Genomic DNA, 15,233 nt, shown 5'->3' with positions numbered 1-15,233 from the left:
CTTTAAAAAAATATATGGAGTTGGGAGAGATGGTTCTTAAGTAAAGAGCACTTGCAAAGGACCTGAGTTTGGTTCCCATCATCCATGTTAGGAGGCTCACAAACACATAACTCTAGCTCCAGGAAATCAGATGCCTTCTTCTGACTTCTATGGATACCAGCACACATTATCTATACACATACCTTCATGGACACATTCATTTACACCTAATTAATTTTTTTTTTTAAAATCTCTTGTAGAATAAAAAAAAAAAATCTACTAGTGCTGGGACTAAAGAGACAGCTTAGCAGTTAAAAGCACTTGTACTTTCCCAAAGGATCCAAATTCAGTTCCCAGCACCCCATCAGATGGGTCACAACTGCTAATAACTAACTCTAGTTCCAGAGTATTCAACACCTTTAGGCCTTCATGGTATCTGCACTTAGGGGCACATGTGCAAGCACATGCAAACACACATACAAATCTTTAAAAAATATGTAATGAGGTTTTAATTTCAACAATAATAAGCTACTTTCCATCTTCATATAACACTATAAACACCAAACTAAATAGTAAAGCTACCTGAGGAGGTAGATGCTCTTTCACAGGATCCAGGTCTGATTCCCAGCACTTACATGGAGGCTTACAACCATCTATAAATCTATTATCAAGGGATTTGATACTGTGTTATAGCCTACAAACACCAGGCATGTACGTGGTACACACACATATATGGACAGAATATTCATATACATAAGTAAATAAATAAAAGAAGCTCTAAGTACCTTCTCCCCTTTATCACTGCTGTTTGTTGAAAGAGAGGTCTATACTAGAGCTCTACAGCAGTAACTACAGAAGGACAATCTCTGCCAAGAATGTCCAACCTAAGGTCCACAGGTCACATGCATACTGGAATAGTTAAGATGCAGCCTGCCACATCTGTAGGTGGCATCATCATGTTGAAACGTCAACAGGTTAGACAACCTTTCTAGACCTACAGGCTTGAAAACCAGAGGAAAGGCTCTAAGGAAAGAGCAACTATGGCTGAGAGAGCAATTTCAGAAAGCCAAGGACAGGACCCCCAAACTGTGCTTTAGACAGCTATGTAACCCCCAAAGAGAACAAACTCCGAAATACACCAAAAGCTAAAATACCTAGACAGAGATTTTAGTTCCTCCAACTACAGGGAAAGTGTTAAGTGCAAATTCAGTCAAGTCAAATACCTGTTAAAATAAAGAATAGGAACAGAATCCTGAGTCCTCACACAGTTATAAGTTAGACTGTTTTTTTGTTTGTTTGTTTGTTTGTTTGTTTTGTTTTTTGAGACAGGGTTTCTCTGTGTGGTCCTGGCTGTCCTGAACTCACCTCACTCTGTAGACCAGGCTGGCCTCGAACTCAGAAATCCTCCTGCCTCTGCCTCCCAAGTGCTGGGATTACATATAAGTTAGACTGTAACCAACACAATCCAAATTTAGTAAACCTCACCAGAGAAATAGAAACAATTAAAAGAACCAAGTGGGGCCAGGCCGGGTGGCACACACCTTTAATCCTAGCACTCAGGAGTAGCTGGTCTACAGAGTGAGTTTCAAGACAATCAGAGCTACACAGTGAGACCCTGTCTCAAAACAACAACAAAAGAACCAACTGGCTGAGCATGGTGGTGTATACTTATAATCCTAAAACTTAAAGGCTAGCCTGGTATACACAGCAAGTTCCAGGCCAGCCAGGCCTACAGAGTAAGATCTCATCTTAGAAAACAAAACAGGTGAATCTATGAGAGTTCAAGGCCAACCTGGTCTACAAAGTGAGTTCCAGGACAACCAGGACTACACAAAAAACCCTATCTTGAAAAACAAAAGCCAACCAACCAACCAACCAACCAACTGAAAAGAAACAACCGAAAACTCTAAAACAACCGAAAGCTACATATAATAATTATAATATCATCATCATCATCATCATCATCTCTGGATATGCTTGACTGTGAACTACACTGATTAGTATAAATTACTCTTTTTTTTTTTTTTAAACTAAGTCTGTAAAAAAAAGAGGGAAAGAGGAGAAAGCCTTTAGAAGTCTTATAAGAGACTGGTGATGCTTCAGTAGGGAAGAACACTGGCTGCTCTTACAGATGAGATGATCTGATTTGATTTCCAGGACCTACATAGTGGTTGACAACCATGAAGACCTCTGCAGACACCAAGCACACCCTTAACAGACATGCAGATACATGTGCATTACATGCAGACAAAACACAAATAAAATAAGGTGAAAAAAGCTTAATAAAATATTTAAAGAATTTCACAGAATACGGTCAAAATCTTCCACAAGATATAACTGGAGTCTAGGAATAAAAAAGAAAGGATAAAGAGAAAATGATACCATGGTAATATTAAAAGACTAGCAATGATCAAAGTTATCCTCCTAAATGCTTTTAATTTCTTTAAGACTATTTAAAGTAAAAGTTAAAGCATCTTATTATTGAGTTAATTCTGTAGACACACCATATTTGGATTGCCATCAGGACACTCCTAACAATGACCAAGTCATAGGACAAATGTTAACAATACCTAAAAGATTACAATTCCTTGAACAACCAACAATAAAGCAAAGCAGTATAATCCAAAGACACACATATAAATAAAGATTAAAATGGAATTCAAAAGCACACTCAAAACAGAATGTATGGCAGTCTTCCACTATTTAAACATACAGGTCAGGGTGTAGGTCAGTGGTAGAATGTTTGCCAGCATGTACAAGCTCCAGAGTTCAATTCTCAGCATCACAAAAATAAAAATAAGTAAGAAAAAAGTAAATCTGTGAAGAGTCTTGAGAGTAATGCACAAAAAACAGGAAGCTATATCTAGTAAGTGAGAATAATGTAATTTTTTCCCTTTAAAATTAATAGTGTGATAAACATTTGTGAGAGGTTAGAGAGATAGCTCAGCAGTTAAATTCTTATAGAGGACTATGGTTCAGTACTCAGGACTCATGTCTAGCTCACAACCATCCGTAATTCCAGTTCCATGGCTTCAACACCAAGCATATCCATGGAGCAGCATATGAAGATAAAACACTCATACACAGACAGACAGACAGACACATACACCCACAAAACTAAAACAAAAAACAAAACAAAAAAAGCACGCACAACCTTTAAAAATTTAAACATTTTTTTAATTTAGTTGAAAAAAATGAAGGTATTCATTATATTATACTTCGAATTTTTCTGTTGTTGTTTGTTCTGGTTTTTTTGTTTTTTGGGTTTTGGTTTTTTTTGGGGTTTTTTTTTTTTTTTTTTTTTTTTTTTTGAGACAAGGTTTCTCTGTGTAGCCCTGGCTGTCCTGGAACCCCCTCTGTAAACCAAGCTATTCTCAAACTCAGGGATCTCCTTGCCTCTGCCTCCTGAGTGCTGGGATTAAAGGTGTACACCACCAATGCCTAGCTTTTTAAAAGGAAAAACCTACAATATAATAACAGCAATGTAAAAAGTTGAAACTACATTAGCTGTTAAACAAGTAACAACTATTCTACTCATGGTGTTAATAATGCTGATGGGACAGGAGCCCTTCTATGTCTACCAACATTAACTTTTAAAAATACATTTTATGTAAGACTGAAGAACTGACTAAGAGATACTTAACCACAGTGATAGAACTACACTGCAACCCTTACATTTAAGATTCAGGGAACACTGTAGAAGAGGGGGCTAGAAAGATTGTTAAGGGCCAGAAAACTAGGACAACTGCTGTAAGACTGCTCCTATATATTACAGGGAAGCTGCACCTGTAAAAAAAAAAAAAAATCACAAAAATAGCCTGTGCCTAAACAAGACCTGGAAAATGACATCTCTGACATGCCAACATGGATGGGGAAATCTCATAAGGCCCAACGAGAACAAGAGAAGGCCCCTGAGAGGCTGTCCAATCCCAAGCAGTCAGCCCTTAAATATACACATATAAGCAATACTAAACAGACTCAGCAGGGTATGGGTGTGTGGCCATAATTAAAGAAAAGGTAATGAATTTGAGAAGGAGTGGGTTATAGACATGGGAGGAGTTAATGTATCTGTGTGTATGTTTATGTGATACACAAACCTACATATCACTCTATTTGACATGTAAGCTATTTCTATTTAGGGTTGGAGATATAGCTCATTTGGCAGTATTTCCCTAGCATGCATGAGGCTCTGGACTCCCCTTTCCTGTAATCCCCTGCAAAACAGCTATTTTATGAGCTTATTTTATTACCATGTCTTGATGTATCATTGTTCACCCCACTGCCACCTTTCCCTTCTTCCCCTGCCCCTCTTGTTGCTTCTCTTCTTTATACCAATGACTCCCATTTTTTCTAAGCTGGCCTTAGAACTCAGTTCTCCTGCCTTCCAAGTGCTCAAACTATAGGCATGTACCACCGCATTCAGGAATGGATAATTAAATTAATTATCAATGACTATCAATGCTTCCCTAAACAATAATAAAAAGCATAACTTCATTTATTAAAAATATTTACTTCATAGTCAGGCAGTCAAAGGCAGGTACTTCAAAGTAAGGCACTTGCCTTAAATCCTAATACTTGGGAGACAGAGACAGGCAGATCTCTTGAGTTCTTTTGAGGCCAACCTTGTCTACAGAATGAAATCCAGGGTAGTCAGCGCTACACAGAGAAACCCTGTCTCAAAAACACCAAAACAAAACAAACAAACAAAAAGTTTTACTTCAAAAGTAAAACATATCTATTTGGAATATGACAATAGATATTATGACCTATCATGTTAGCAAAATTGCTTCCTTGATTACTTATATTTAGAGACTTAAAAGCACACAACAAGAAAGGTCAGCCAAGGGCTAAAGAGATGGCTCAGTGGCTAAGAACACTTGCTGTTCTTACACATCAGGTTCAGTTCAAGCCCCCCACATAGTGGATCACAACCATTTGTAATTCCAGTTCCAGGGGATTTAACGCCCCTTGACCTCCTTGGTCACCAGGCACGCACATGATGTATATAAATACATGCCGGCAAAACACTTATAAACATAATGCAAAAATAAACATATCTTTAACAAAAAAGAAAAAGGAAGAAAAAAAGGAAAGGGAGAGGGAGGAAGGGAGTGGGAAAAAGAGAGAGAAAGAGGGAGGGAGAAGGAGAGGGAGAGGGAGAGGGAGAGGGAGAGGGAGAGGGAGAGGGAGAGGGAGAGGGAGAGGGAGAGGGAGAGGGAGAGAATAAAGTCAGCCAGGCACATTGTTTTGTGCCTACAGGCCCAGCTACTTAGTTGCCTGAGACAAAAGGATTACTTGAGCCTAGGAGTTCTAGCCCAGCCTCAAAGCATAGTGAGATCCCCAAACTACACACAAAGGGTACAGATATAGCTATTGAGTAATGTGCTGTGTAGTCAAGCATATAGCCCTGGGATTGATTTTCAGCACTATAAACAAAACAAAACAAGAAAAAAGTTCATGTTTACTAAGTACTCCCTATGTTCCAAGAGTTTTGCTATGTTAAGTCACTTATGCACAGTAAAAAAAGGTGAGGATCATTTTCCCTAAGAATAAGTAAATGGTTTTCTAATTGAGATCAAGGGAGGTTAAAGCTATCACTGGGACAGAATATGTGCCTAGTATTTGAAAGATCCTGGTTCTAAGCTCCCAGCACCAAAGCTTAGAACAAAACAAAGAGTAAGTAAATTCAGAGAGACAACTGAGAGTTCTTACCAGGACAGACATCAAACAAACTTGTTCCATCACCATTGTCATCATCTGCTGCCATGGTCCTATATCCTTTTCATAGGTGCCATCTATGGTATTAAGCATAAAGATTCCCACCATTAGAATAGCTTCATCTTACAAAGCAACCTTCTAATTTGAGCACACTTGAATAACTTCATTCTCATTAAAAAAAACAACAAAAACAACCGCCCCCCCAAAAAAACATACCTATACATTAAAAGAAAAAAAAGTCTAACCTTTTCAGAGCAAAAGTCTACACTAATAAAATGAAACTCTTAAAGTCGTTAGTACAGATAGGCCATGAAAATAGTAAATGACACTAATTTTATAAAACAGGCCAAATTATGCTAGAATGTACCAGGCCCTGAATTTGGCCCCCATTATCACAGGGGGAAAAAGGAATCTCAAAATACAAATTAATTTTTTTAATATAATTTATTTATTTTATGTATAGGAGTACACTGTACCTGTCCTCAGACACACCAGAAGAGGGAATCAGAGGTGGTTGTGAGCTACTATGTGATGCTGAAAGTTGAACTCAGATCCTCTGGAAGACCAGTCAGTGCTCTTAACCTCTGAGCCATCTCTCCAGCCCAAAAATTAACTTTTGCACTAAAATAAGAACCATCAGCACTAAAAGCATACTCATAAAACATATTCATATAACAAGAAATACAAATGCTATCCCCCACGGATCACAGGGAGGAGCCTAACAACCTAAGATCCATCGATTCTCAGAACCCATTGTGGAAAGAGAACGCATTGCAGCAAGCACATGCCTGCCCTCATACATACGCCATTCACACAAATACAACAGCAGTAAATAAAACACTAAAAATAAAAAAGATGCGTCCAAGCTGGGGTATGGCTCAACAGTAGAGCACTTGCAGGCGTGTGTGAAGCCCTCTACTCTATAATTAGTGCCACAAAAACAAATAAATAGGAGAGAAACACACAGGCTGGAAAGACTCTCATTAGGTAAAGCACTTGTCGTGAAAGCCTGAACGCAAGTTCATTCCCGAACTTGCCATGTAAAGGCAAGAGAGAATCAACACCACTAAGTTGTTCTCTGTCCTGTATGGGCTCTCACATCACACATGCACTCACATCACACATGCACAGGCACACACACACATGCAAATATGAATCTTAAAAAGACACAAATACACATGTATATGTACCTAGAAAAATGGGCAAGAAGTACTTTTTAAAAACTTTTACCTATTGATTAGGGAGTTGTGCAAATGTACCATGATGTACAGATATGGACGTCTGACGACAACTTTCGTGAGTCTATTCTCTCTTTACACCCCGTGGGTCCTGAGGGCTGAACTCAGGTCATCAAGCAACAAACAAACCCAGACCTTTTTCTTTTTTAATGGCTTTAGAAGGCCAGTGAATTGTCTTAGTAAAGATGTTTGCTGCCAAACCTCATAACCTACATTTAACTCCCCAGGACCCACATGGTGCAAAGAAAGAACAATACATAGGTGCATGCATTGCATTTAGAGCTATGCCATGAACCTGTGCTGCAGAGGCAGAGGCAAAATGACTAAGAGTTTGAGGCCATTTTTTGTCCACATAGAAAGTTCCAGGTCAGTCTGTGCTACATAGCAAGACTCTATCTCAAAATAAATAAATAAAGCAAGCAAGCCCCCCCCCACACACACACACACTTTTTTTCCCAAGACATAATTTTACTATGTAGCTCTGGCTGTCCTGGAACTCACTCTGTACACCAGGGTGGCCTAGAACTCGGAGATCTGCCTGCTTCTGCTTCCTGTGTGCTGGGATTAAAGGTGTGTGTGTGTGTGTGTGTGTGTGTGTGTGTGTGTGTGTGTGTTTGTATTAGGGGATGGGGAATATGACTCTGTGGCACAACATATTCACCAAGCACAATGCTCTGGTTTCAATCCTTACTACCAAAACCAAATCAAACCAAACAAACAAAAAGAAAAAAAAAAATTAAGAGAACTTTAACAGCCGGACAGTGGTGGCATACACTTTTAATCCCAGCACTTGGGAGAGGCAGGTGGATTTCTCAGTTTGAGGACAGGCTGCTCTACAGAGTGAGTTCCAGGACAGCCTGGAGCTCAGGCTACACAGAGAAACCCTGTCTCGAAAAACCAAAACAAACAAGCAAGCAAACAAACACTTTAACATATCACACCAAAGCAGAAATGGCTGTATGTGCAATTTCTGAAGTATTCTATGTTGTTACCCTCTTAGAACACAGGTAGCAAGGGCAGCAGGTCAGTCTCCTAACTCATCTTATTGTGATCATCCTGTTTCCTCTTAGAATGGTGATCCAAGAGCAACCACAAAAGAAATGACCTTTGTGTACAGAAGAGTTAATCTTAGCCATCAACACACTGAACTTCTTACACTCAGCAACAACTACTACAATTTGCTTTAGTGTACATGTGTACCTGTGTGGATAGCACATGTATGTATGTATACACGTTCATGTATGGCCAAAGAGCCACTTTGGGTGTCTTCACCATATTTTTTAGACAGGGTCTCTATATCTGCTCACTGATTTGACAAGACTAGCTAGGCACTAAACTCTGGGTAATCCACTAGTCTCTGGCTAGCCAGCACTAATATTATATATAAGGCATGTGATGCCTGTCTATTCACATGGATTCTAGTGATCTGAATGCATATCTACATATTTAATCAGTAATTTATCAACTGAGCTATCTCTGCAGGCTCCCTAATTTGCTCTCCTAGATGACAGCCTACATCAGAAACACCTGGAAGAACTAAAATATAAGACTGATACAGGTTCCTTCCTCAATGTTTTTCATTTAGTAATTCTAAGCTTAGAACTGGTCATTTTGATTTTGGATGCTTAGACTATCTTTAAAACAGTGTTACTGGGGATAGAGATAGCCCAAGGGCTAAGTACTTGCTGCTCTTACAAAGACCAGAGTTCTGTTCCCAGCACCTACATCAAGTGGCTTGCGCACAAGCACCCATAACTCCAGGTCCAGGGGATCTGACAGCCTCTTCTGGACTCCTTAGGCAGAGGCACATTTCCACCCCCCCACACACACACACATAGACAGTTTCAAAATAATCATAAAATATTTCAAGCCAGTGTCGTCAAACAGCTTTCTATGATAGTCAAAATGCTTTGTTACCAAGAGTAGCTATAAGCACATGTAGCCATTGATACATGAAATATGCACAATAAGATTGTGTAACTAGTCTTCTATTTCTGTTTTGACAAGTTACACCAAACAGTTTAACACATAGTATTTTTATAGCTCTGGAGGTAAAAAAGAAATCTTACTGGTCTACAATCAAGGTGTCATCAGGGCTGTGGTTCTATGGGGGTTGAGAGAGGCTGTTCACATTTTCCAGTTTCTTTTTCTTTTCTTTTCTTTTCTTTTCTTTTCTTTTTTTTTTTTTTTTTTTTTTTTTTGAGACAGGGTTTCTCTGTGTAGCCCTGGCTGTCCTGGAACTCACTCTGTAGACCAGGCTGACCACGAACTCAGAAATCCACCTGCCTCTGCCTCCCAAGTGCTGGGATTACAGGCGTGCGCCACCACCGCCCGGCATCATTTTCCACATTCTAATAGCGCCACATTCCCGGACTGGAACCTCCTTTCTCCATCTTCAGAGTCTAAGACCTACCATCTCCTTTCTTCTCCAATGTCTGCTTCCATAACTACGTTTGCATGCTAGCCTGCTATGCTCCCTCTAGGCCCCGATCATCACATGGAGAATCCTAACACCTCTTTTCCTATTCCTCTCTTATTAGAACCTGGGTGACAGATTCTGTGATCACTTGAATTCAGGATAATTCTCCCCACTTCAAAATTCTTAGTCATGAGAGAAAATGTAGCCCAATTAGTAGAGTGCTTGCCTATCACACATACACAAAGCCTGCCTGTCATCCCAGCACTCAGAGGCAGACACTCAGCTACTTCAAGGCCAGCCTGGATACATGACATTCTGCCTCGAAGCAAAATCCTTAAACATATCTTTAGAATCTCTTTTGTCATATTTGCTTATATATTTACAGATGACAGGTATGAAATCAGCTATCTTTCAGGAGGCCATAATGAACTGATTTATTCAATCCTTTTTTTTTTTGGAGGGGGTGGTTAAGACAGGGTTTTTCTATGTAGCCCTGGCTGTTCTAGAACTCATTCTCCTGACTCTGCCTTCTGAATGCTGGGATTAAAGGTGTGTGCCACTACTGCCCAGCTAAATTTTAAATAATTTAAATAACAGCACCGTAGCCAACAGATACCAGTCAGATCACAGATGACCTGAAGGTAAGGACTGAGTTTTATATACTCAATATATACATATGGACACAAATATTTACTAAAAAGCAAAGCAACCTCCCCCACCTTCAAAAAAAAAAAAAAAAAAAAAAAAAAGACTAAAGGAGCCAAAAAGTTTAAGCTCATAGTTTATTTTTATGATGAGTCCATTGGTCTCACTCTTGGCCTAGGTAGTCTCATCTACCACAGAAAAGTTCCATCTAAAGGATTTCAGAGCTGTGGCTATTACAAGCTCAGTAACAAACTATAAATGCCTTTGGGCACTTACACAAATGAAAGAGTAATTTCCAAAGGCTATGAATTCAGATATGATCTTACCTTTAATTAATTACACTAACATAAACTTTCTCCTTGGTCTAACTGCTGATGGGGTAAGAGGAGCACAGGATTCAAGAGCGAAAAGACTGATTGGTAGGAGTAACAGAATGCCTGTTGCCTCCTCAGAGTACTGGAGAGTTAAGAACTGCTTATACTAAGACAGAAAGCAATAGTCAGTAATATGACAAAAAAATAAAACAAATACATTCCTCTGAAACTACACATTCACCAAGTCCAGATCAAAAGAATATTTCCTGACATCTTTATTTTTATGAATAACACTCATACTCTAGACTACTGACATCACCTCTGTAACATCCATCTGTCCATTTGCCCTCATTCACTGGGGTTTCAATGTGCTTTAGGCCCTACTGTTGCTACCAAGTTTGCTAAATACATGCTACAAACAATTCTAATTCTTTTATAGAAGCACTGCCTGTAGCAATTCTTGCTCAAAAACTTTCCATAACTTGCCAACATCTAGTGAATTTTGCCCAAATTCCTTATTTTGATTTAAACTGGTACCTTTCTAGCCACCTTGATTTCTAAAATTCCAAATTTCTGAGGATTCTGTTTGTAGACATATTTTCTGACACTATCTCACCAGATCTATCCTGTACCAAGTCTACCTATGAGTTCACATATAAATGAGTACAAGATATGAATGTTCTCAGTTTAAAATGTGTGAACACAAGATCAGAATGTGAGGTTTTAAAGAATGAAGAAACAGTTTATATGTTTAAGATACTTGAATTCTCTCTGGTAGCGACTAGAGGGTTCACTTAAAATCTAAAGCAGAAGCTAATCAAATTCACATCTCAGATGCTAGTGGCCAGGAGCTAGAGAGAAAAACCATCCAACAGCATACACATCTAGTTTCAGTAGCTGGAAGGCTGAATCAGGAACCACAGTGAAATCCTACCTCAAAACAAGTATAAGAAAACTGTGCAAGACAAAGAATCAAGGACTTAGCAAAAGACAAAGTCTAGCTCTGAGATTTCCAAGGCAAAGTAGTTCTATTGCACGCAAACCTATTCAAATGTCCACTCTTTCTGATTTGAAATTTCCTTTATATCAAAAGTCCTTAGAATATATGTTATATATACAATATAAAGCATAAAATAAATATTTATATATAAATATTATATATACATATTTTTATTTATTGTGTTTATACACAAATTGAGGTCAGAGGAAAACTTGGGGGAGTTTATTTTCTCCTTCTACTACGTGTGTCAACCTCAGTCAGATTGTCAGGTTTGGCATCAGCTCCTGGCTAAGCTATTCCACCCACCCTGAGCTGTCTTCAAAATAGCAATCTGATCGTATTCTTGCTGTGCCTAACAATCTTTGGGTGCTTCTTGCTGATCTTAGGACAATAAACACATTTGTTAGCAGGTCTGCAGAGGTCTTGCATACCAGACCTGCACCAGTGTCATTCTGTACACAGTTCTTCTCCACCCCCCCTGCAGTCTATGTAGATCTCACAAATAGCTCTATGAACACACTTGTTCTCTCCCAGTCAGCAACTCTGAAAAGTGCTGTCTGCTTAATACTCTACCATTATTTAACTGATATTTTGGCCTAAGTAATGTCCCCTAGGCGCAATCTCAACCCACTAAGTAAGGACCTTTGCTATATTCTTTTTTTGGTTTTTGGGGAGCATATGGGTGAGGTCATTGAGACAAGGCTCTCCATGTAGCCCTGGCCATGCAGGAACTCAATCTGTACACAAGGCAATGTGCAAACTCAGAGATTTGCTTGCCTCTGCCTCCTGAGTGCCAGGACCAAGAGTGTATGCCACTTCGCTTCAGTTCTATATCCTTACACCACCGCATCCTTTCCCCATAGGATTTCTTTCACTGCTGCAGGATATCACATTGTGAACCCAGGATCTTTATTTACTGAAAAGTCCCGTCTGTTTCTATTTGTGTGATTCAACCCTTATGACACACCTTAATTCCTCTGGCTGGAATATAGGCATGCCCTCAGTACACTCCTTTAATTCCAAACCAAGGTAGAGCTTGTAGAAGGAAACACCCATGTCTGAAAGTGATGTCTAATTGAACGGCAAAGTTCTGAATCAGAGAAAGATTTGATAGACCACAATATGCTCAACTCTCACTAGAACAGAGAGGAAAGGGATGATACTTAGAGAGCAGTGAAGTGAGAGAAAGAAAAAAAAGCAAGAGGAGGCAGCTTTACTGGGACAGTTGTACAGAGACAGGTTGCAGAGAGAGAACAAGCTAGACACAGAAAGACAGAAGGAGCCAGCCAGAGTTCAGAAAGAACGAGAAAAGATGAGCAGTAAGTCTCAGAGGCTGAAAACACTCCAGGCCTAATTAGATTATACAGCAGCCAGAAGCTTTCAGGACTAGGCCTAGTTTAGCAGACTGAGTTAGTAAGCCTTGGAAATGACAATTACATCAGGTGAATAAAGTTACATTTATATTCAACTCTACATTCCCATGGGACTTGGAAAAAATGCCCACCTTGCTGACAATACAGGCCCAGGTGGACAAAGGTCATGTTTTGTTCCCCACCATTATCAGCTCTTAGTACAGTCTGGCTTAGTGGTTGGTAAGTAATAAAATAGTCATTTGTTGAGCTAATGAAATGCCAAATTAGTTCAAGATGATTCTGAAATCTCTACCTCTGATAAGGTGGAAGGCATTCTTTTAATGGTAATGGAGAAATAAAGAAGATCCGGTGAATCAGATGAAAATGTATGACCAGGTTAGAAATAGAGTTGGATACCTAACAGATTTTCTTAAAAGAAAAAGAGAGTTAAGATGATAGATATTATGATTTGGGACTCATTAGCATCATGGTGACAGGTATATTAGAAACAAAAATTATAGCCGGGCAGCAGTGGTGGCGCACACCTTTAATCCCAGCACTCTGGGAGGCAGAGGCAGGTGGATTTCTGAGTCCGAGGCCAGCCTGGTCTACAGAGTGAGTTCCAGGACAGCCAGGGCTACACAGAGAAACCCTGTCTCGAAAAACAAAAACAAAAACAAACAAACAAACAAAAAAAAAACAAGCCAAAAATTACAAGTCAGTGAGTCTCCCAGGATTGAAGAAAGGATGGAGAAGAAGAGGAGGAGGGGAGAGAGAGGAGAGAGATCTTTCTATGTTTCTTCTCATCTCCCATCTGAGTTACTACTGAGTGGAGTGGCACAACTTCGAAACATGCAGAAGCCAAGTTTTAAGAAACGCGAAGCCAATGATTAATAACAGCTGCTAGGCTAGTAACATTGCTCAGTAGTGTGCAGTCCTCACAGGCTTTGAACATACCAGACCCTAGCACCAAAATGTTCTTTAAAAACGTTACAGGTTGATACCCATTTATCTGGAAGGATAAACAGCTCCAACAGATTCATAAGCAAACGCAGAGACAGGTCATTTAGGGGTCTTTTCTGAAAGCAGTATGAAGTTCAAATCTTTCAATATAAGAAAAACATGCATTTATGGGGGGGGAAGCAGGCAAAAGCTAAGAGGCAAATCTCATTCTAGGTTCTGAGGACGATAAAGACATGAAAAACAGCATACATTGCACCTTTACTATGAGTCAAGTATTGCTATAAATGCGCTAAAGTACTGATTCACTTTAAATTATCCTGAAGTTCCTCTCAAGTCTCTATTATTTCTTATCCCATTGAAAGAGATGAGGAAACTAACAGAGCCAATTAGAAAATCTGCTGCAGCCAACAGAGAGTGGAGAGCTGGGATAAATTCCAGTCAGATGTCAAAAATCAAAAGCAGCCCTTCAAATATAAATCTCTGGGCATCTCCTGTAAGACGGCAGGAAATACTATGAAAAAAATAATTTGGGGGTATGGTAATAGCGCCAAGAAGTCTTGCCTAATGGCTTATTCCCTTCCAAAGAGGAGTTGAAGCTCATAGGAGAAAGAAAGGCCTTAAGCAAAAGGTGTGGTGTCAGTGCGGAGAGAACAGAAAAGACCGCCAAGTCGATCCCGGAGCACAAATGCTTCCCGAGAATTCTACATTCACATCCTCGCTCACATCCCTGTCAGCGATGGTTCCAGACGCTGCAGAGACCAACAGAAACAACTTCTTCTCTCAAGGCATCAGCTTGGGAACATGCCCACGTCAGTGAGCGCCTGACACCCGGGACAGCCTTCTCTCCACACTCACCGAAGGCTCGCAAGTAGGGACCTGGGAGACACCGGTGGGGGAGGGGAGGGGCGCCCCGTAGACCGGGCGATGCTCCGTGTGCTCGCCCCAGCGCCCCCCGAGACGCCCCGAAGGGCGGTCCCCGGGGACAGCAGCTGGCTCCTTGGGGCCCAGCGAGGCACAACCCTTCGCCCAGAGCGCAAGCCATCCCCGGCGGCACCCCGCTGCCTCTCCCCAGCAGCCCCGCCACAGGCCCTCAGGAACTTACCCGGCCGGCCAGCCCCGCACAGCGGCTGCTGTCGGGACGCCAGGCGCTCCGCGGTCTCCACCAATCCCAGCCCTCAGGAAGGACGCCAGGGCGGGACCGAGCGCCGCCAGCCAATTAGATAAGACGCAAAGCACGTCTCGGCGCACACAGCCAGTTCCCGCCATAGAAGGCGGAAAAAAAAATTCCAGTTGGCGCCAAACTCTGGTGTACAATTCTGTGGCTCTAAAGGGAAATGGGCGGGCGGTGACCTCAGTGACCACGGGGCGGGATTTCTCCGCGGAAAAGACGTCACCAGAGCGGAAGTGAGGCGGGTCTGGGGGGGGGCGGGGACGCTAATGAAAGGGAAAGTAAGGATGGAGGCTCTTAGCTATTTCTGCTGAGAGCGGAGGGAGAGGGCTTGATTATTTAGTTCTTTAGTCTATAGATTATGTCAGCTGCGTGCTAAAGGCCTTTAGATGCCATCTTGGATGGTAAACGTAGCTCAGAATTACTCATTCGGCGGG

The 15,233-nt window shown here is 40.8% G+C and overlaps 1 protein-coding gene across 3 annotated transcripts in view; it reads right to left on the bottom strand.

Moving 5' to 3' along the window:
* The window catches only part of Casp8ap2 (caspase 8 associated protein 2), a 38,762-nt gene extending 23,957 nt beyond the window's left edge, over positions 1 to 14,805 (bottom strand). For 2 of the 3 annotated variants that reach the window (XM_052176186.1, XM_052176189.1), the window contains exons 1-2: positions 14,731 to 14,805; positions 5,692 to 5,774 (exon numbers count right to left, since the gene is read on the bottom strand). In XM_052176186.1, coding sequence (XP_052032146.1) covers positions 5,692 to 5,746 — 55 coding nt within the window. In that variant the 5' untranslated portion in view covers positions 5,747 to 5,774; positions 14,731 to 14,805. Of the gene's footprint in view, positions 1 to 5,691; positions 5,775 to 14,483; positions 14,703 to 14,730 lie in introns of those variants that run through there. The other variant, XM_052176187.1, reaches the window with a different exon arrangement.
* Positions 14,806 to 15,233: the final 428 nt, after the last annotated feature.

The sequence above is a fragment of the Apodemus sylvaticus genome, chromosome 3, assembly GCF_947179515.1.
Source record: "Apodemus sylvaticus chromosome 3, mApoSyl1.1, whole genome shotgun sequence".
Taxonomy (NCBI): Eukaryota; Metazoa; Chordata; class Mammalia; order Rodentia; family Muridae; genus Apodemus; species Apodemus sylvaticus.
This window is presented reverse-complemented; position numbering and strand designations above follow the sequence as displayed.